The 23,572-nt window shown below is 39.4% G+C and overlaps 3 protein-coding genes across 3 annotated transcripts; all 3 read right to left on the reverse strand.

The window, feature by feature from the left end:
* Window positions 1–1,448: 1,448 nt before the first annotated feature.
* On the reverse strand, window positions 1,449–4,995 carry LOC134438443 (guanylyl cyclase-activating protein 2-like). Its single transcript, XM_063188018.1, has 4 exons — window positions 4,798–4,995; window positions 4,490–4,639; window positions 3,255–3,351; window positions 1,449–1,641 (listed from the first exon to the last, which is right to left on the reverse strand). The coding sequence occupies exons 1-4, from the start codon at window positions 4,993–4,995 to the stop codon at window positions 1,514–1,516; spliced, it is 573 nt and encodes a 190-aa protein (XP_063044088.1). The 3' UTR covers window positions 1,449–1,513.
* A 3,139-nt stretch (window positions 4,996–8,134) lies between these two features.
* Window positions 8,135–17,028, reverse strand: LOC134438643 (retinal cone rhodopsin-sensitive cGMP 3',5'-cyclic phosphodiesterase subunit gamma-like). Its single transcript, XM_063188255.1, has 4 exons — window positions 16,993–17,028; window positions 8,826–8,980; window positions 8,599–8,636; window positions 8,135–8,469 (listed from the first exon to the last, which is right to left on the reverse strand). The coding sequence occupies exons 1-4, from the start codon at window positions 17,026–17,028 to the stop codon at window positions 8,393–8,395; spliced, it is 306 nt and encodes a 101-aa protein (XP_063044325.1). The 3' UTR covers window positions 8,135–8,392.
* A 948-nt stretch (window positions 17,029–17,976) lies between these two features.
* LOC134438644 (retinal cone rhodopsin-sensitive cGMP 3',5'-cyclic phosphodiesterase subunit gamma-like) lies at window positions 17,977–18,416 on the reverse strand. Its single transcript, XM_063188256.1, has 3 exons — window positions 18,322–18,416; window positions 18,183–18,220; window positions 17,977–18,053 (listed from the first exon to the last, which is right to left on the reverse strand). The coding sequence occupies exons 1-3, from the start codon at window positions 18,414–18,416 to the stop codon at window positions 17,977–17,979; spliced, it is 210 nt and encodes a 69-aa protein (XP_063044326.1).
* Window positions 18,417–23,572: the final 5,156 nt, after the last annotated feature.

Raw genomic sequence — 23,572 nt, forward strand, 5'->3', positions numbered from 1 at the left:
GGACAGTTGTGCCTAATGAAGTGGCCGGTGAGTGTAAACTTGTGAAATAATCTCCAGTGCAACCATTTAGAATAATAAAACAAACTTAGAATAATACAAAAGTGGTTTTCACCTTGGGAAATGTGGGTTAAAGACTGAAAATATTTTAGAAACCTAATCCAAGAACTTTTTATTTTCAGTTGCCTCTGCAGGTTGAAAGTGTGTGTCTGACCGAGAAGATTTACTTTTGAACTTGCTGTTTTCAGGCTGGCTGAAACAGCACTGGTGCTTGTTCCCACTGCAGTTATGTTGAGAACCAAAGTGCTAACTTGCGAACCACCCGTGTTCATACCAGGTTTTGTACTCCACCGTATGTGACCAATGTGTTACCCAGATGAACCAGCTGATGTCCATAATGTTCTTTCGGTTCACAGAGAAAAGCCTTTTTTTTCGGTTAGCTTTGCAAACTCAAACACTGATTTTCACCATTGATATGCTTTGAGATGTGGGAACGAGCACCAGCACAGTTCCCTGCCGGCCTGAACACGCTGAATGCAGAGTTGCTGCTCCACAGTTTACTATTTTCTGGAGCACTGCAATAGTTCTTGAAACATATATTTCAGTTTGGGTTGGCTTTAGTTATGACTTCGTCTTTGTACTATCTACTTGTATTTGGTTACATTCTATTTATGGAATACGTTTTTTTTCATTGCTGTTCCATAAATATACTATTTTGGCCCCAAAATGTTTGTGTGACATCTCCACAATTCCCTTACAAAGACATTAACCAACATTAACCAACCGCTCCCACATTCCCACTGTGAAACAGGGTTATATCTGGAACGTCAAAACAGGTTGCCAAATCCTGACGTTAAGCACTGGTAAGCAACTGGTAAGCCTGGTTCTCCCCTTTCTTGTTGGCCCTGCTACTTATAGGTTATGTGATTAGCATAGGGTTAGTGATAATGCAAAGGTTTTAAACGTGATAAATATAGGGTCATGCACTACAAAGTGTTGTAAATCACCCCTCTGGCCCCTCCAGAAGCAAAACACAGACTTGTTTGTTTTATAGACATTATCTGCTGATTTCTCTGATTGCCAGATGAATACACTGTTGTCCTAAACTGTGTGGAAGCCTCATTCACAGTGCTCTGATGACTTTAACCGTAATGTCATTCACACATAGAAAACACAAGTCCCATCTTTTAAGCGCACAATATGTGCAAAGCTGACAGACATCATTAGATGCTGCCAGTCATTCAGACTCTGCAAAGAGTTGCCTGTTGTCCAAACTCAAAATCTCCAGGTTCTCCAGGTTGTCTAGGATGTTATTTTTCATCTTTCTTTGATTCCAGTCAGCCAGATCCACAGAAAAAAGCCAGTCCCATGTAACACATGCAACATTGCTCTGTGAAGCCTTTCTTGTATTCCGAAGCACACTGATAAACCACAACCTGGGTATTCAACGTCCTCCTGATGGATGAAATTCCTGTCGTTGGAAGGCTTTCAAGCTCCCAAATCTTGGAATATTGTCCTATGATGGAGATTTGGTGACCCAGTTCTGATTGACCCATCCAACTGCATTGAAGTCCAGTTTAAGCATATCCATCAGCCATGGATCCTTCTGTGCTCCGTCCATGAACTCTTGCAGTGTTAATTGATCTGAGAGAAAGTCACACAGTGATTAGCATAGATTGGGGGGAAAGAATCATGATCATTACGCATTTGTACACTTGCAAAGCTGTCATTGCATTGATTTGCATGCCAAGGCCATCATTATATTACAAGTAATATTTTGTGCAATTAAATTCTCAATGTGGCATTTTACATGGAAAGGACATTACTATATCACAAACAAAGAATATCAGAGAAATGGCTATATTATATCCTCAGGTTCCTGCCATGCTTTTAACACTTACAGTAGATGTGGTTGTAAAAGTATAAAAGTAGATATCTTTGTAATGCATCATATTTTTCCTAATCTAAAATGCCAGTTAATTAAGATGTTCTAAAAGACCCAGTGTTCATTTTACACCACAGTTGTCCTTTATTTGGTGAATGATGATGTTATAATTGACCAGTAGTGTTGCCACAGAGCTTGCATACTGTAGCTGTCTGATCGAGGGCTTAAAGGTGCATGTTGTAATATTTTTCTTGTAGTTTATTTCCAGAATTCATGCTGCCCATTTACAAATGTTGCCTTTCTCGTAAATACTTACCACCACCATCAAATTCTAAGTATTCATCGTGACTGGGAAAATTGCAGTTTTGGATATCGTCTCCATTGACTGCCATTTTGAATAAAATAGACATTTTTAGCTGCAAAACATTCTGTACTTTGGTCATACTGGTAAATAAGCATAGTTGCAATACATACTACTCTGACCACCATCCTACACTTTACAAAGTTGACACTGTTATGCAGAAGCTTTTATTTAAAGGGGCACTGTGCAGGAAATGGTCAAAAAAGGTACTGCAACTATGCTGCTCATTGAAATTGGGCTGCCTATTGCCAAATTTGATCTTTACATGAAAGTTTACTAAGTATGAAACAAATATTTTCTAGTATGGTCCAAGTAGGCCTACAGTCATTTTTGCAGCTAAAAATGGCTAGTTTTTGAAATTCAAAATGGCGGACCAAGGAGAAGATCCCCCTTTTCATGTATGAAAAGTGCAATTTTTCCAGTCATAATGAATACTTAGAATTTGATGCTGGTGGTAAGTATTCATGAAAAAGGTAACATTAGTGAATGGGCAGCATGAATTCTGGAAATAAACAACTAAAAATCTCACACAGTGTCCCTTTAAAGTCATTATGTCTAATTATTTACCAGTCATTTTAATGCTAACTTACTTAAGAATCTTGATCCTTTTCATTGTCATTTATATCCTTGCGTTAAAAACACTGTACACTGTGTAATATGGTGGCCAGAGTAGGTATTGCAACTATGCTGCTCTTTGAAACTGTGCTGTCTATTGCCAAATTCTGTCATTTCATTAGTATTTATTAAATAATGAACTAATATAGTATGATCAAAGTTTTGCAGCTAAAATGCCTATATCTGGAAATTCAACATGGCGGTCAATGGAGACCATAGCCATTTTCATGCAAGAAAAACTGCAATATTCCCAGTATTTATGAAAAAGGTAATGTTTCTGAATGGGTAGCATGAATTCTGGACATAAACTGTTAAAACTATTACACAGTGCACCTTTTATAGACATTCTGGACAATCTGTAGTAGGTTTTTGTAGAATTTTTAGTTGTACACATACCATCATGATTTTGGTCAGCGAGTTCAAATATTCGGTCACACATTTCAGCGGGAGTCATCTCCATATCTGTGCCTTTGGTCTTCATTTTGTAAATTAGCTGTTGGAACAAAAATGAAAGGACAAGATAAAAGTTGGAAGTGGTGTCTTTCCTGCGTCTGTGCTTGTACTGTAGTTGCCTGTGACTATAGTTGATTGTTGGCAACTTTTGAGGGACAGTGACTCGGGGTGAGAAATGTTAATGCTGTGCACAGCATCGTTCGCTTTGTTTTTATAACCATTTTTAGAATGGTGTTCACAGGTGGAAGGATGAGACGTGGAGACAGAGATTTGTCAAAATATTCGAAGTTAACTGAGGATACTCCGGTGAATTTATATAGTTGGAGAAAGCGCTTCTGAACCCCCAGGTGCTCTGTAAGATATGGAACGTGTCCCCTCAATCCTGATTGGCCTTTCTGGCTCCCCTAGTCTGCACACTGGTCTTGCACATTTTCTCTTAGTGGTAGTTTGCTGATATTTAGTTGATTTGCTGTGCCAGGATGTGCCTGGTTATTGTTGCTTCCCTACCCCTATATGTCTTGTATGGCCTTGCATCATGCTTGACTTACTTACATGGTGTCTCCACGGTAGTCTGCTGTGATCTATTGCTTGTAACCATTTTGTTAACCGTCATGTAAAATCTTTTGACCTTTTTTGTATTAGTGCTCCCTATGCTAAAGCTTTATGCCTGGTGTTAGTCACACATTTGGTCTCACACATTTCTATATTCCTACACTATCACCATTGACATTTCACTTAAGTGACTCCATGTGCTCAACAGGGGAGTGCAGCTATTTGTGGTGTCTCACTGTTAACTCCCGACAAGTAGGCCTAAGCTGCACATATTTAGAACGTGTCCTAACTAGTCCAGCTTTATGCAACAGATCAGAGGGAGCAGGACCGACCTAACGCAAACCTACTGTAGAATTTCATTCCCACAATTACCATGACTGTTTACATATTTTTCATACAATGTCGTTGTACACAAATGCACTGCATTTTAATTACATTTGCATTAGTTCTGCATTAAACTTTTTATTAACACCGGCTGCATTATGGAGCCCAACTGTGGTCATTCTTGTAAATATATTTAGACCTCACTTTTGCATTTCTTTGCAACAGTTATGCATGCCCTTGCAGTAGTTATGTGTTCAACATAAAGCCAGCCTTATTAAGCAGACAGTTATTTTTGCTCTTACCCTAAGAAGGCGCCTGACTTCTCGACGGTCAAGCCGGCCATTTCCATCCGTGTCGTACATTTTAAATGACCACTTGAGTCTGTCTTCCAGTTTCCCTCGAAGTACAAGGTGCAAAGCTGACACATATTCCATGAAATCTAGTTTGTTGTCCTGTGAGGAAAAAAGACAGAAAATGTGTCCACCGTCAGGATCGACTAGACCGCAACAGTCTAGATTACAGTAAATACAGTCATCATTGTTGTATTTGAGTGTCACATGTGTTGAGTTTGCCACATAGGCATACTGACAAATTGTTGAAATTGTCTTACCCTGTTTGTGTCGAAAGAATGGAATATCGTCTCTATGTAGATACTCTCCTCTTCAGATGTGCTCTGTACTCCAAATATCCGCTTGAACTCGTGCAAGTATAACGCTCCACTTGGGCATTCCCTCATGAACGTCGTGCACAACTCCTGAATGAGCGCGAGGCTCACCTCCTCGTTTTCAGCACTCTCCCCTTGTCCCATTTTTGTTTTGTTTTGTGTTAAATTGGCCAATCAATTAATGTCAAATGAAATTCTAAAAGAGTCATAGAGACCTAATAGTCTTCATCCCCTCGCCAGCTGGAGAACTGCACTGTACACACTGCAACACACTAGCCAACTGGCTGACAGCGGGACAGATTAGTGGTATTAGAAACTGGGAGGTAACTGAAATGTCAACGCAAGGTGCCAAATCCTGTCCTTAAGTGGCCAGTTGGCCTGGAATTCCCCCACTGCCTTGTTGCCTTCATAACAGGTTATGGTATTAGTAGTATTAGAACAGTGTTAGTGATAATGCAAATGGTTTAAAGGTGCTAAATGCCAATTCTGGTTCTGTAGTTAAATGCCAAGTGCTGTAAAACTCTCTTCCCCCCTGTTCCCCCTCTTGAGGCAAAATACAAAATCATTAGACCTAGTCATTGTATGTGGGGATGTAGGATTTTGAATATCAGTCAGTGAAGGCAGAACCTTAGTAAACTACACTAAGGGAGTTATATTTGTGTGGCTCCTGCTGGTATTTTACCAACATAGCACACTGAAAATTAGATTTAGGTGGTGATTCAGATTGCGGTGGTAAAGGTGTGCACTCTCTCTTGTGTTTTTTTGTAATCTGACAGTCTTGCACATTTAGCTGTCATGTATGTCGGCCTACTTTACAGTATGTAAGGGGAGGAGAATTGCCCTGTCCTGCTTTGAACCCGGGCCTCAAGGGTAGCCACCGTGTGCTCTTGATAGGACACAACTACAACGCCAGTGATGGTTCCAGCACACCATTACACTGTCTACTAAGATGACCTTTTAAGCTTCAGTGTATGTCTACTAAGATGACCTTTTAAGCTTCACACACTCACATAACTACAGTATACTTCTCCCATCCAGGATCAGGTCTGCCAAACCCAAGGTGGGCCAAACGGGTCATTAGTGGCAGAGCATATAATTGGGTCCCCATTCAATTGTTAGTATTGTTTGGGGGTGCTTTTTGCCCAGCCAAGGATGCCCCACATTCTAGTTTTCACCCAGTACAAAGTGTGTGCGCTTCCAGTGACTTTACAGCAAACCTTCCCACTACTGATAATATTTTTAGTGGAAGGGAGGAGAGGTGGCTCACCCAACTTTTTAACCTTGGCCTTTTGAGGTACTGAACTGACTGTTACAGTAACGAGCCAGGCTTGTTGGTGTGACTGCCAGACCATACCCACAGCCCTAGTTATTGTCACTCTATCCCAGGGGTGGGGAACCTTTTTCATTCGAAGGACCACTTCAAATTCATCCGAGGGCCATACTATGAACACAAACCAGGATTTTCCCCTTCACTTTATGCCTATATTGAAGGCAGCCTCCTTTCAAACAAACACCACCACCTCTAGGTTCCCTGAATATAACTTAATTGTATTGCAAATGCATTTTCTAAGATTCCTTTTCATGTGAAGCAGAATAATAAAAATAATAAAATTATCTCGGGGGCTGGATAAAACAGCCTCAAGGGCCACAAACAGCCCTTGAGACATAGGTTCCCCACTCAGGATCTATCCCCTAGGAATACATATTCATAGCCTTAGGTAATAGTTAATATATAACAATGTACACATCACATCTTAGATGATGGCACTACTGGCACTAGATGCTTGAAGTGAAACCCAATATTCTCAGAAGTGTCATGGGTAAGCGGTTAGGGCGTCGGACTTGTAGCCCAAATGTTGCCAGTTTGAATCCTGACCCTCCAGGTTGTTGGGGGGGAGTAATGAACCAGTGCTCTCCCCCATCCTCCTCCATGACTGAGGTACCCTGAGCATGATGCCGTCCCGCCGCACTGCTCCCTTGGGGTGCCATAAGGGGCTGCCCCCTTTAACGGGTGAGGCATCAATGCAATTTCGTTGTGTGCAGTGTTCACTTGTGTGCTGTGGAATGCTGTGTCTCAATGACAACGGGAGTTGGAGTTTCTCAGTTGGGCTTCAAAAGATAGTCTTTCGAAATTGCATTGGAAAGGTATGGGATTGTTTTTGACCCCTCTTGGATTGTGATGCACATGTATACAAAGGCTATGCAATAGGTTTTCTGTAATATTTTTTTTTTGTTCAGATATCTGGGAAGATGGATGATGGCTGTATGAAATAATGTTTTTTTTAATTATTTAAAACAAAGGCAAAAATGACACTTGTACCGCCACATGCATCTAAGAGTTACATTACTACAATCTTCTGGCATGATATAGTCACATAAGAATGAATACCATAGTCACTGGGCACACTTTAAAAATGCAATTTCTTGGCCAAGTACACTTGACTCTGTAAGGTGCAAGCTGTATGTACGGACATATTAATCATATGATGTTTCATAAACAACCATCAAAGTTAATTTTGTTTCAACACAATTAGCTTCGCTTATTTTAACTCAGGTGTTTGCACCATAGAGGTAGAACATCACACTAGAGTGGACACAACAATTCGAGACAGCACTGAGAAATGGCACGACACGCACAAAAAATTGGACTACAACTGTGTAAATATGAAGTAAAGCAATCAAAGACCAGATTTGAATTGTCAGGCTAAATATGTACTTGAATCATAGTCGACAAAATACATTTAAAAATCAAATTACATTAATTATGTAGATATTTAGCAACACACTTTAACCATTGTCCTTGCATAGTGTGTTGATGCAGATCATCACATGATTAAGCCATTTTTGACAGAGATGAGCCTTCATTTCCATTTCTCAGGTCTACCTCCAAAAAATGGCTGCCACGGATTGCCATGGAAAGGGGGGCGGGGTCCACTCTAGTGTTATGTTCTACCTCTATGGTTTGCACTCTGGGCTGAAAAGTGGAATATTGTTGGTTTTCCAGTTTACATTAAGTCTTCTCTATGGGGAGCTAATGCATTTGTGTAGCCTGGTTAAATGGTAATGCAGCCCTTTTCGTCGCTCAAACACTTGGGGCATTGACTGTTAAGCCGAGGACCCGGGTTCGACTCTGGTCCAAGGTTATTTGCCAATCAGCACACTACTCTTGTCAAATAAAGACATAAAAAGCTCCTTGTTTTTTTTAAGTATGGTTACATGCAGTGAGAAAGAGGGACAGAAGGCAGAAATGATGCTTGATCATTTTTTTTATTTTAGCACTACACAGTAACACAAAGATTGGGGATAGACGAGCACAAGTGTAAGTGATGTGATTTGTTTTCTTCAGATATCAGTAATTTTAAATATTAGAATTAGTTTACATCAATTTTGAGATCACATTTAAATCAAATCTGTCCTCTGCAGAGGTTTTATGAGGATTTTCTTAGAACAATAGTCGAATAATCTGAATAGGTTATAGGTCATGTTTCTTTTAAATACATATCTGAGGGTGGGGAAGACATCAAGACTAAATCACGCTTGTCTAAACGAGTCCAAACTGCGCCAGTTCATTCAGGTCCGCGTCTCCAAAAGCCTCCCAAGGGCAGACAAGGGCTGAGTCTGAGGGATAAAGGAGATGTGTAGTGAGAGTGAGCAACTTGTGTGAATGATGTAATTTATAGCCACACTTTATTTAAATTGAACTGAGTTATAAGATTTCAAATAAGCAACTTCGCTATTGCCATTTACCTCCAAGACCCTCCATTCCAGGAACGTCATTGTCGAACCTTAAAAAAGTCACCATAAGAGTTTTGTTAAGTGTTGGCATGATTTTTTTTTTTCTTATTTTTGTGATCGAAGGTGGAGTGGTTGTAATGTGTAACTGTTATTATGTGGCAATTTTACTAGCATATGGGACTTAAAATGGCATGGATTTAGTGTGTCCTGTGTGCAGTTGTGTATGTGGTCTTTCTCACCCCTTCTGGCCAGGCTTGGGGGCCTTGCTCTTGAACGCCCTGCCCTCCTTCTGCTTGAATTTGGGAGGAGCAGCCTTGCCACCGTCAGCATTCATGTCTGTCAGGAACAGAGATAAAGGTTTTAAGAAAACCAATATTAAGTATGGCAAGCCAAGCTTGTACAAATGTGTATCAGGAACCTGGCGTAATCATGCCGGCCTAACTGACTTCTTTAATGGCTTCTCTACTCTGTTATAAATCGTTCTGTTCTCTTAGGAACCTAAAAGTTATTCAAAGAACCTCAAGGTTCCCCACAAAACTCTTATGAGTCTTACACTTTAGCTGTTGTTAAGGGTTTTTCATTTTTTGAGGAACCCCTATAGGTTCTCTGAGGAACCTTTTAGAAAACCTTGGGGTTCTTCCATGCACCTAGAGTCCATAAAGTTCATCAGATAATCTTTAGGGGTTCTCCCACAATGGCATCAGTGAGCCCTGTGAGGAGCCTAATCATTTTTACCTAAATTAAGTGTGTGGACTAGAACTTTGGCAAAACAGTGCAGACCACCACTTAAAAATTGCCATCTTGTAAGTGTAACCATACACATGCGCAATCCCTGACGTCAATTTGTATAGTAACCATGCTTAGCTGTGGCTATACTTTGCGGTTTTAACCCACTCTTCAGTTTGTAATGCCATAATCCATATCTCATGTGAGACTTCTTGCATAACTAGACTTAAAAGCTTATGCTCAGGTGTTTTGATGGTATAGTGACTGGTGTTAGCTGTGTGCTCGGTGGCTCATGTCACCACGTTTGTATTATATTTGCTTAAGTATTCTAAGTGTGAGCTGAACACTAGCAATTAAGTGGAATATTTTCAATCCATACATATTAACCCTTGTTAGGTGTTTGGGTCATTTTGACTCGTTTAATTTTTTTCGCTGGAGAAAAATAGTATCTGTTGTTATTATTTCATACTGGCTTTGGCTAATTGTCTGTGAAGAACATGAATTTGAAATGAAATAAGTGACTCCCCTTGCTAACGCCCCCTGCACATTTCTTTGACATAGGAAGTGTTCCTGGGTCTTTTTGACCCGTATCATTTTGGGGGGCTTATACGTACATCATTATTTTCTCAACTCTTTGATAATGATCAATACGATACTGATCACATGTTGTGCAGACAAGGCAGAGGGTGAATTATGTGGATAAAGGAGTGCAGATATTGTGCGGTCCTCCAGTTGTGCATCAATATTGTAACCTTGCGCAAGAGGAGCACTATTGGCTCAATCCAAGAGCTTGGATTGAGTGTACTCACTTTCTTCATTGTCTCCTTATCTTTCTCTCTCTGTATCTCTCACTCTCAAAAACATAAAATCACAAGCAGGCTGAAGGGAACATGAGGTTGAATATGAGTTCTGCCCCCCCCCCTTAAAAAAAAAAAAAAATCTATATGCTGGGTCAAAATTCAAAATGACCCGAACACTTTCTATGTAACAAAAACACAAACACCTTAAAAGGGCTAAGTGAAATATTTGATCTCTCAAGTCAAGATTAGGCTCTCTGAACTATAATTTTGTTTCATTGTTGTGAAGGAATTTATCCTTGATCTTAATAATTGCTACCTCAATTAGCTGTTAGCTGTTAGGCCTACAAATAGCTGTCAAATGTTTGTAATTCACCCTTATGTATGACCATATTTTTTTGATTGAGTGTGCTCTGGCAAACCTCTGACAGACATGAAATCAACAGGGATGTATACACAAACATCTTTCAAATAAGCCCATATATGAGGATAGGGATCTACAATCAGCCATACCACTGCTTCCAATTGCTATACTATATAATCCAGAACACAGGAAGAGCTGACAGTAGGCAAATTGACCAGAATGACTTGAAGGCTCAATATAGCTCAAAACTTTATGTAACACCACAGGCCTTATTGGCATATATGGTTGTGGGTGGGCTATGTGTACAGTGTCAACATCATCAGGGGCCATGCGACTGACCGCAAACTATACTGTGACCAATCAGCCTGCACAACTGTGCAAATATTTCACATTTGTAGGCCTATTTAAAATACAATTGTTACAAATTTGCTTGATATCTGTGTCATTTATGTTATTCATCCTGAATAGAATCTTTGCTAAACATCACGTACACTCAACAATGGCTGAGGCACACCTAATCAACAGAATACAATGTGGTTTTAAAATGCTACTTACTGTAGGCCTGGTGTAGTTTGGAAGAGGAAAAGAAGAGAAGCAAAACAAAGATGCAGGTAGTCCTGTCTTTCTTTTTGCGTTCTCCCTAGTGTCCACTTTCCATTGCCTTTGGCAGGTGTATATATACCTTCGCAAGCTTACTGTATAATCCTTGTCTAAACATGTGCAAGATGTGCAAAGCATATAAGCCTGTTCATAAGTCAACTGATGAGAAGCCATGTTCACACAGCACACGTCCGCCTCAACAGTTTAACCAACTATATTGAGCACATGGGGATTAGTATACAACTCCTGCTCTGTACGCAAAATGTAATCATGCAGCTCTTTATGACATTACTTGAATTCCCGATGATCATAACTATGATATTCAAAAATATGGATATGGAGGTGCTGGGAATGAATGCTGATTGTGCACGCCTTTGAATGTGTGTGTGGATTTCAACAGGGAGACGAAGTGGTGCTAAAGCACCTGCCCCTTTGCCCCACTGCACAAAAACTGGCCTTTTTGGAAGTTTTTTTTGTCACAATGTACTTTGGAACATGTTGATGCCTAAGTCAGCCATAAGTTTCATATGCCCTCCATCCCCCCTCGAGCACCTGCCCCCCAAAATGTCTGTGCACGCCATTGCATACTGTGTCAGCAGTAGGGCTGGGTAAAATAATCGATTTAATCGATAATCGATCGATATCATTTAAAATTCACATTCACAGGGCAGAAATCGTTTTTTTTCGGTTCTTGTTCTTTTTGCTCTTTTTGTTCAATTTAGGTCTATGGAAAATATCCAGTAGGTATTAGTCAATTAGGCCTAGGCCTACTTATTACAAATTTGCAATCTGTTAACACTGTCAAGCTACAGCCCTTTGACATTTTTATATAAAAATAGGCAACAGCATCTTTTGGGGGAAATCCTGGCACCAAGAAGGGAACAGATTGAATCGATTCGGAATGAATCGAATCGAATCGAATTGAATCGTGATTAATCGATTCAAAGCCCTAGAGCCCCTACAAGAACATGGCTGCAATACCCAGCCTTACCCAGCAGTCAACACCAAAATCTTTCAGCTGACTTAAAGCGAATTATTTGGTGTTACGTCATTGCACTACATTATACGTGGCTGATGCTTTTACCGTTATGCTCATGCCAGATATGCAGAGTGTCTTGTTCAAGAATACTTCAGTCATGGATGGAGGTGAAGGGAGAGGTAGGGATGGGATTCGAACCGGCATCCTGATATTAAGACCACATCCTTAACCATTAGGCACATGGCCCTGGGGGGAAAAAATGTAAAAAATAAAATAAAAGATAAAATAAAAAATAGAGAAAAAATAAAAAGGCAATGTGCAAAAACATATTCTGATTAAACAAATGTGCACAAAACGTACTCTGAGAGTTGAGGTAGACAAGATAAAAAATGACCAGAAATGAGTGTTGACTGATACATCTATGATATAATGCTAATTTTGTATTACTATTATTGTATCATGTATGATATAGCATTGTGATGTAGAAGTAAGAGAAAAAAGACGTAGTCCTATTCAATCAAGGCAGAACATATGTAATAAGTAGAAGTATAATACTAATGGTATTAATCGGTGGCTTATCATTTTTGGTGCATCTATTAAAACCGGTATTAAAACAGGATAAGTATTTGGTTAAGTCTTTTCTAACATTACATTAACTGGATGGATTAGATGTTACACCCAGAGGCATGGAGCTACGCTCCTGAGACAATGTGGGGTTAGAAGTCTTGCTCAAGCGCACTTAAACCATGGATTAAAGTGCCAGAGAGCATTGTTTACAGTGCGTAACCTCACCCACAATCCTCCTTCTAGTTTATCAATTGACTTTGAGACCTTCCAATGCCAAGACCAACTGCCTAACAATTAGGCCACAGATGCCCCTGTACTTTATAGCAGACTTGTCAGAGATTTTATAAAATGCATTGATCAAAAACAAACACTTCGCACATTGAATATTGTCCATTAAGGTATAAAGCAGTGGAGTACCATATAATCAGCACAAGTCCATAATTAAACCATGACTTTGCCAATCATTACAGACTACTTCAATACTGTTACTCATTGTTATTCTATTGTAGGCCTATGCATATGTATTGGCATCATCTTTACAATCCTAACTGTCAGATACTGATGACCATTATATGAATATAAAAATATAACCATTTTGCTACTGTTGGAATTGATGTTTTTTGTAGGCTGAACCATCATTGAGTTGCAGATGAGTATTTGTCCCACACAGCACTGCATGGCCCTGTATGACCTATGTGGAGTATACAGCTCATTAAGTTAATTCCATCAGCTCATTCATTGATTGCTGATGTTAAGCATCATTCAGATGTCAATATTTTGGGTTTTAAAGGGCATCTAGGTAAGCTTCCCTTGGCAACATCACCATCCTCACCCCTCTCACCACCTTCACCCTTGTTCGAGCGGTAGCGCTATAGCCCTAGCATAGCCCAGCGTTTGCCCGTCGTTTATCTACTACATAATGTGATTATCCTCTCCCGTCAGGCCTAAGCCAATTCAGTCATTAGTCACTAGTGACGGGAGTCTCACCCCACAGATGGCCAAAAGGCAAGCAAGGCTACTGCGATGGTTGTTCTCCTGAGAAGCAGCGAGGTGAATATGTTTATCTGTAGTCTAAATTAAATTGAATAGTATATTTATAATCAAGAGAACTATATTAATTACATGATATTTGTATTTTGCTGTGATGTTTCATGCTCATCCAGGTCATTTTATCCAAGTGAAGTAAACAACTTGACTTATTCTTCAGTGTTCTGTACTTCAACAGAAAAAAGTGAACTTTTATCTCTATTTTTAAGATTGAGATGGGCGGCAGGTCTTCTGTCTTTAGGGCCTGCACTGTCTGTTTGTGTGTCTGTGTCTTTGAGTCAACAATGCGGGCGCAGGCGGTGACTACGTAACTTCTTAACGGGTCAATAGAATCTGTCACATCCCTTCTGCCCTCTTTTGGATACCTTTTGCACTAACTATTTTGTCTGGACTCAGTCTTACTATTACAGAAGGGTAAGCTACAGAGGATGATGCTTTGAAAATATACCAAACAGATGGCCTATCCATGCGTGCAGTAAATTACAGGAATTAACTTTTTCACTGCCTTTCTGTCAGTACACAGTGTATGGGCAATAATGGTCTAGATCAGTGGTTATCAACCTCTTTTGAACAAAAGCCCTCTGGACCTCATCCTAAGTCTCCCAACGCCCCCTTGGCTTCATCATGAGCCTGCCAACACCCCCCTTAGTATTAAATGTATATAAAATGTAATAGACTAATGCCCCCAATGACAACTAAGCACCGCCTCCTCTCAACTGTATCCTTCTCAACGCCCCCCTGAGGTTCCCCAATGTCCGTTGGGGGACTGTACCACCCTTGTTGAGGAACACCAGTCTAGATGGATCTCAACTGTTTTATAACAAATGCCCAGCCAACCACATCATACGCCTGAACACAGCATAGCCTAATTCCAACAATACTCTTCATGTATGTTTGTGTATCTTTATGTGGTTCTTAACCCTTTTTTCTTAAAGGGACACTGTGCAGGAAATGGTCAAAAAAGGTACTGCAACTATGCTGCTCATTGAAATTGGGCTGCCTATTGCCAAATTTGATCTTTATATGAAAGTTTGCTAAGTATTAAACATATATTTTCTAGTATGGTGCAAGTACAGTCATTTTTGCAGCTAAAAATGGCTATTTTTGGAAATTCAAAATGGCGGACCATGGAGAAGATCCCCCTTTTCATGTATGAATGCTTACAATTTGATGCTGGTGGTAAGTATTCATGAAAAAGGTAACATTAGTGAATGGGCAGCATGAATTCTGGAAATAAACAACTAAAAAATCTTGCACAGTGTCCCTTTTAACGCACCCCCTTACCTATGCCCAAGACAAGCTTACCCAAACTTCTAAACGTGTATACGCACTACAAAATTATTTAAGTGATTTCAGTATTACAATGATTCCTGCTTGAGACATTCATCAATACTTAAAACTTAACATGGGGACCAAAACGTGTTTTCATTTGGGCCTAATTATAATGTTCGCTAGCAGAACTTTGGTCACAACCTCAACACAAACAAAATTCTGTGCACCCCAGGTTAAGAACCACTGGTCTAGAACAGTGTTTCCCAACCTTTTCTGTCTCGCGTACCCCCTAAGCCTCTTAGTTGTGCCACGAGTACCCCCTAATTCATGTTCTATATGGTTTTCTCTGTCCTGATGTGACTGTTCCATACATTTGTTATAATAATATATTTTTTTCCAAGTACCCCCTGCAGTGTGCTCGCGTACCCCTAGTGGTACACGTACCCCTGGTTGGGAAACACTGGTCTAGAAGATGAGGTCTGTACCCACAGTACAATTAGTGTTCATCTCTTGTCTGCACCATTCTACTGCACCAGCAGATGGCAGTAGATACAAATCACTCAGCTGTTCGGCTGAAGAAAGGACTGTCCTAACGTGCGTGTGTGTATTTGTTACACACTCCATTATGCTTCACTGTAAAGGGATACATTTGGTTTTGTATTTCAGAAAAAAATGGATACTCGCTTTATTTTTTACTTCTTTATTACTGACCCATGTAGCTATTAGCCACCAAGGTTTTAGGACTCTGTAGCTGACGGCACTTTGTTTACTAGTAGTAGGGGATGTGGTGATACTATGGTGGCTTGGCACTTGACAGTAATCGCAAAGGGTCACTTGTGACTTCATTATGTCGAACTCGGCACTCTTCTCCTGACCAGCAGACCTATGCTTCCGCCGGTATCATGTATTTTATACAACACTGCACCTCTACAACATACATAATTCAATGCATTTGGATGAATAGTGTAGGCCTATTGTAAGTGGACACAGTTGGACTGTATATTGCCCTTCTATATTTTTGAGCAGGAGTAAAATATTTGCAGACAGAAATAGACGGCTTTAAAAGTATTTTAGTCCTGGGCCATGTAACCATTACAGTTTTTCTCGATTGCTTCCACACAATTTCTGGTACTTCACACACAATTCTGGAAACATCTCACCCATTTCCCAACTCCCATAACCAATGTCACTGAACAATAAACACAATTCCTTCTTAACACTCATATTTCAGTTTTTAAAAACACTCTTTTCAAAACACTGCACACAATTCTCTGGATTAGACACAATTTTCATGAAGAAAATTCCTGGTTGTCGCATGGAACACACTGTCCTTCAAAATACTAAAATCGACTGCCATGCTATGTTCACTTCCTCATCACATGGGCAAACTCTCTTCATATTTGTTTACAATCTGAAATCATCACCCCATTAGGACACACATTGCACGTGATGTTGATGAAAACATGAGTGGATACAGTGAGAACAAACATTTGTTTAGTTTTTGATGCCCAAAATATGTAATACAAGAGATCACCCTTATGTGGTTACCCAATATTTTACAGCAAATCAGTGCAATTTTTTTCGATGTCAGAAAAATATGTAAAATATATATTTTTTCCACACATCTGTGTACTCTGAGCCTGAAAACAATATTTCAGTGTTTTACAGAAAGATACCCTCTTCAGTAAGTGGAACACTGAACAAAATAAGTTTCTACTGTGTGTCAAACTGAGTATAATGTTTTACCATATGACCATTAGTGTTCAATGGCTCATATTAGTGTGGATTAAAATGACTGCTTGTGTGTGTCATTTGAGAACAAAATTGCCTTTTTAGAAGAGAGTACATTGTTTTCAGACAAGACGTGCATTTTTCAGGGGTAGTGAGGAGTTTTGCACGTTGTGTGTGAGTTTGGGTCATTTGTGTGTAGAGTTTTGAGAATTCGAGACCTGATTCCGAAAATGGTGTGTAAGCAATCGAGAACAACTGTAAAGACAAATCATATGAGGTTTCTGGACTCAGGAACTAGGAAAACATTTTTTTGAAAGACTTACCAGCAGCTCGGTAGAACTGAGAGAATTGTAGTTCATGTTCTCTTCTCCGCAGCATCATTGATATTGATATAGCATGGATGGCTTCTGCCAGTTACATTTCAGTTTCTTTGGTAATCCTTTTGCTTGTCTTGTCATGACTTTTCTAAATTTTCAAATTTGGCGTTTTGTATAATGGTCTTTCAATCGCAGCATATGAATGCAAACTATTTGGATACTATTGTACAGTAGTAAGTCAGCTAATATTTTGCCTAAAAAAAAGGACCGCACATGCAAATACAGTAGTATGTGTTGTTTATTTTTTTACCTCAATTACTGTTGTTTATGTTAAAAAAATAAAATCCCAAGTTAATGATTTCCAAATAAGAAAATAAAACTCAAACTGAAAACAAGAGCTGCACATGTTGCCATTTTTCCTTCATATCAAATTGCTCTTTCACCCCATAGTGCTACAAGAATTAGATTATCATCCCAGTCACCACTCACAAACATGCAGGTGTTGTATGTTTTGCTTTGAAGAAAGTGACATTAATGGTACATACATTCATACTTCAGTGGTCATGCATTCATATTCAGCATCATACAGTATAAGAAGGATTAGGTAGGTTTTTGAAATATCAGTCATTATCCAAATTTTGAGCCATATAGTTACAGTCATAGCAACCCACAAATTGGTGCAATGTGTAACATTCTTACAGAATTTGGGGCTACATAGTAGCAACCTACAAATTTGTACAATGTGCCACATTTTTACACATATTGGAGCTACTGTTGCATGGTAAGGTGCCAGACAAACATATATAAACAAATTATCTCATGCTCTGAACGGTTGCTTTTCATATGGTTTTCCTTTTTGGTAATTGGTGTCGTGCAATGTGAGCAGTCTTGTATGTTGGTTGGTATGTTGTGTGTAGGTGTGTCGTCATGTGATAGTCATGCACTTGGAAAACCACATGAAAAGCAACAATGAAGACGTCATGCTGCCATCTAAACAAGTCCAAACTGCGCCAATTCACTCAGGTCCGCATCTCCAAACGCCTCCCACGGGCAGACAAGCGCTGAGTCTGAGAGGGAAAGGGAGAGAGACAGAAGAGAACAGGGGTGAGCACAATTCTACATGCTGAATCTGAATGTGGCATGTGGTGACACTTCCACTCACTGAAACTGAAACTTTCATAGGAATTCAAGCTCACCTCCAAGACCTTCCATCCCGGGCACATCATTGTCAAATCTGTCAAAACAAAAGAGTTTAGTATATTGCATAGAAGTGAACAGGTAGCAATGCACATATTACTGTTTGGGTGTCAGTGCTAAAGAGTGTGTCTGTCTCACCCCTTCTGGCCAGGCTTGGGGGCCTTGCTCTTGAACGCCCTGCCCTCCTTCTGCTTGAATTTGGGGGGAGCAGCCTTGCCGCCGTCTGCATTCATTTCTGTCAGGATTGAAAAAGAATACATTCATTTGTTTTCACTTTGATTGGGCAGTGACACATATCTACAATAAGTGGTCATAAGTGGTCAGGAATTAAGTGAATAATACTGAAGCTTTCTGGAGCACAGCACCTTTGCGAAGGAAGGATGAGGGTCTTCTAGGAAAGCTAGGTGTTTTGTTTGAAGGCGTTGCAATGTGTCACACAGCTAATGGCTATAAAAATAAAAATGTCCCCTTCCCCAATATTACTCCTGGTTCCCCTCATCATTCCCTACCAGGCACGTGCAGTAAGGTAGTCAGGATTAGCAGGGAGATCAGCTAATTGATGGAAAAATATTAATTAAACACAAACGGGGGAATAATGGTATTTGTAATATTCTGAGAGTATCATTTAAGTCTGAAACATCTTGCGTTAGCTGTAACATAATTCTTGCCTCAGATATTAACTCTACTGAAGGGCAATTTAGGTTGGTTCTGCTTACCGAGAGGTTCAGCCCACTGCACGTGCCTACTCGCCATACATTGGCTATATAGGAAGCAAGAGAAACACCTCAGCATCAGCCATAGGCATTGCTCATAGGTAGTTGCATAAGTGTGACAAACATAATCCCAGGTCATAATCTGTGCTTCAGGAATTAGGTGCGGAGATTATCGATTCATTTTAATCTTTCTAATCTGTCTTTGAATTACTTTCTCCTGCAAAGTATCTTAGTTGTTACAAAACTACATCTCAGTTTGTTTAGTCAGCTTTAGAGCCGGCCCGGTCAAATCCAATAACATTGCTGTGATATTAGAGTATGATGTTCTGAATTGGACATACGTAATTCTGTTTTATGTCCAGATAATACAATATACAATATTAATGTAGGTCAGATAAAAGAACATTGATAATAAGCAGCCTCCATTGCTTTACATGTTTGAAATATTTTCAAATTATGTCATTGATTTCAGATAAATTCTGACCTTCAAAGAGACATTTTACATTCCAATGCATTTTGTCTACAAATACTGAATTGTGGTCCTCTGGCCATTTATTTGCCAAAGCTTCATATGAGCATGCCCTCTAATTTGCCTAATGCTTGAGATGTTTTACATTTCATTTCAGCACATTTTACATTTTATAACATTGTATTGTAATATAAAAGACTGACATCAAAGTCACTCAATATGAGAAATACATTTCTCTCTTTCAGGAGTGATTCCATCTCACCTACTGCACAGTGCCAAAAGACAAAGTTTCTTACCTGCTGCTCAAAGGTTGTGCTGCTCTCAAAGCAAAGGTGGTCTGTTTAGTCGCAGGTGGCTTGCTTGTGTCTCCCTTGGCAGTTCCCTCCTTATATACCTAGAGATTATAGTCCTGCAGTCATAAGATAACTACTTAGAGATGTGAGAAACGTGGAGTGGGATTTTTAGCATCACAAGACATGCATGAGTTCTCCCTCACTGATTGGTTATGTGACTATTTTTGTGTTGTGTTAGTGGGCTTGCCTGGTATTTAGCTCAGTGGGTTGAGTTTAACTTAGATATAAGGTAATCTGTGCTCTGCGTACGTGTCAGTGAAAGGGTCTGTTTCAGGATATGTAGGCCAGACTAAAGACTATTTGTGGTGAACCGAACGGTCCAATCATAGAGCTAGTTCTTTTCATGGTTGTTTACCCATTTGACATGCTGGCATCTTCTAACTGCAGGTCTCATCAGTTCATGTTTCATCAATAGCATTGTATCATTTTTGTGTGATTATTAGTTTTGCTCTTGCATTGACTCAATGCTACACAGATATGGCACTCTGAAGTGGGAATCCTTTACCTTGTGTAAGTTAGGCATACCACCAAAACCCAGTCAATATGTGTAATCTGTACGATTAGCTTTGTCCAAACATTGATGCCTGTGTCATGGATCACATGCCGCTGAGAACAGCATGAACTGTGACTTCGCCATCCCAGAATACAGTTACATGACACCCTATGGGTTTCAACAGAGTAAATTAAATAACCAACCGACTCGGGTATGTTACTGATATCAATTATCTGCACTCCTCCTCCACTGCTTTAGAAAAGAGTGGTGAGATGGGCAGGTCTGTCAGTAGGTTAGCAGGTCTGCAATGGCATCTTTTGACATCAGGGAATATTGTGAAACTTCATAGGGCAATCGGACTTGACTCAGGATATTGTATTTATTTATTATATATGGGCTTATATGAATATGAACACCTATTTCTCAGTTTGAGACCACCTGTACAGATCCTGCACATGGCCATTTGTTTTTCATATGGCAGATAAAAATATTTAAATGTCAAACAATTAGTTATCTCTACTAATTATATTATTGTACGTTTAATTCATTGATGATCTACTTTAATATTTCAATAGAATTACAACTGCACATTGCCAGAAACTACAAAAAAGATAGAGAAGCTTTAAGCCAGAGCACTAACATAATTTTGGCATCAAATCTGCATAATGCTCGTCCATGTCTGAAGTGTGTTGGCCATGTTTTACTAGTGTCATTGATGGGACAATGGAGCGACAGCTGTAAAAACAATGTGTTGCTTTATTGAAGCACGTTGTACTGAAACGGTGACTTCCAATATGTTGAAATATGTAAGATCAACATTTACTTTTGCTCCAAATGGTTGACTAATGTGGCACAATGCAACGGATAGCAATTGTGTAATAGTTTATGACTTGGTGTACGTGCACATGAGACGTTATGGCATTTGGTATGGTCATGTGGTCCAGTGTTCTAAGTCCATCAGTGACGTACAGTTAGGGCCATAAATATTTGGACATCTGCACAATTTTCATCTTTTTGGTGCTGTACACCATCCCAATGGATTTGAAATGAAACAAACGAGATGTACATTAACAGCAGACTTTCAGCTTTAATATGGGGGTGATTGCGTCCAAATCGAGTGAACTGTGAAGGAATTATGACATTTTCAATCAGTGCCACCCAATTTTTAAGGGACCAAAAGTAATTGGACAGTCTAATATTTATACAACAAACTTTCCATTTTTAATTATTTGGTTGCAAATACTTTCCAGTCAGTTACAGCCTGTAATTTGCAATCCATAGACATCAATAGATACTGGGTTTTATCCCTGGTGATGCTATAGTGAGCTCTCTATTACAACAGTCTTCAGGTCCTGCTTATTCTTAGGATATTTTCCTTCAGTTTTGCCTCCAGCAAGTGAAATGCTTGCTCAATCGTACTCAGGTGAGGTAATTGACTGGGCCATTGAATAATATTCTACTTTTTTGGGGTAGAAATGGCTTAATGGCTTTCACATGAAGCTTTGGGTCATTGTCCATCTGCACTGTGAAGCATTGTCCAATGAGTTCAGAACCATTAGTTTTAATACGACATGATAATATAGCCCGAAAATCTTCAGAATTCATCCTGTGGCTTTTGTCAGTAGTCCTCATCATCAATAAATACAAGGGGAAAATAGTATTGACAGAAATGCATGCCCACACCATGACACTACCACCACCATGATTCACTGATTGGGTGGTATGCTTTGAATCATGAGCAGTTCCTTTCCTTCTCTTTACTCTTTTCTTCCCATTACCCTTGTACAAGATGATTTTTGTCTCCTCTGTCCATACGATGTAGCTCAAGACCTATACAGTCTTTTTAAGACGTTGTTTGGCAAAGCCAAATCTGGTATTGCTATTTCTGATGCAATCAATAATTTACATCTTTTAGTGAACCCTCTGCATTTCCTATGGTGAAGTGTTCCTGAATGTTTTTGATCTTTTTCTTGATTTTTGCCTTGGACATGTATCCACCGTTCACCTGGACACTGTTCTATATCTGGCCAACTGTTGGGACATGGGTTTTTGTTCACCAGATACAGAATATTGTCTGTCATCCAGAGCATTTGTCTTCCATGTCTGCCAGTTAATTTGGTGTTGCTCTGGCATTTCTTTTTTCCAACATTCTGAACTCTTGAATTAATCACATTCAATGTTTCCCCCTCTCTCAAAAAATTGTTTTGATTTTTTTCAACCTTATGATGACTTGCATCACTGATGGTGACAGGTGGACTTTGGATCTCATGGACATTCCGTAAAAATATATAAAAATGCAAATGAAACACTTCAAATTAACTCTAAGACCTTGTATTGACATCTTGGTGATGGTGTAGTAAGGGAATAACTCACATCTCACTGGAGAATAGCTGAGCAGCCTACTGTCCAATTACTTTTGATCCCTTGAAAAGTGGGCAACACAGACAAAAAACGTTGCTATTTCAATCCTGTTAATGCGGTATGGATGTTAACACCTTCACATTAACGCTAAGAGTCTACAGTTAATGCACAGTTTTTTTATTTTTTTATTTCAAATCCATTTTGGTGGGGTATGGGGTGAAAAAGGATGATCATTGTGTTGCTGTCCAAATATTTCTGGCCCTAACTGTATATTTAACCGACCGATTTATGACTTATAACAACTTCTTAATAACTTGGTCGAATTAGTCATAAATATCTGTTTTATGTAGGCCTATATCTGTTTTTCATATGCTGTACTGTATATTACGTATTAATGTATGGTGTCTATGTATTTATTCATGTGCAGTATTATATAGTGTACATGTTGGACTGTGTGCTCCTGCTATGCTCACTGCTGTAAAGGTGACAATGCTTTTTGAGCAATGTCTCTGCACAACAGTAATACAAGCAGTTATTGGACTGTTTGTCACAACGATTTTTTTCAGAAGAGAACTTGGGTCAGCAGCATATACCCTACTGTAACTTTTTTTGGTAACACTTTCTATGAAGCCCATATCTATAGCGCATTATGAGCGCATTTATAACAATTTATAATGCGCATCATAATTAATCATAGTGCATCATGACAGTTATAATGTATTATAAGCCTGTTCACTGCCTGTAGTTTTTAACCAGTCACGAGCATTCAAAACACCCTAAGATTTATAATGCATTATAAGCTAGATTTTTTGTTATTCGTGACTGTTGATATGCTCCATCATGAAGAGTTATGAGTGTAGTCATAACGCACTATGATTATGATGCGCATTATAAGTTGTTATAAATGCACTCATAATGCGCTATAGATATGGGCTTCATAGAAAGTGTTACCCTTTTTTTTACTGATTCCATCAGAAAATAAGGAGCCAATCATGTTGTT

This window comes from Engraulis encrasicolus, chromosome 22, assembly GCF_034702125.1.
Source record: "Engraulis encrasicolus isolate BLACKSEA-1 chromosome 22, IST_EnEncr_1.0, whole genome shotgun sequence".
Lineage (NCBI taxonomy): Eukaryota > Metazoa > Chordata > Actinopteri > Clupeiformes > Engraulidae > Engraulis > Engraulis encrasicolus.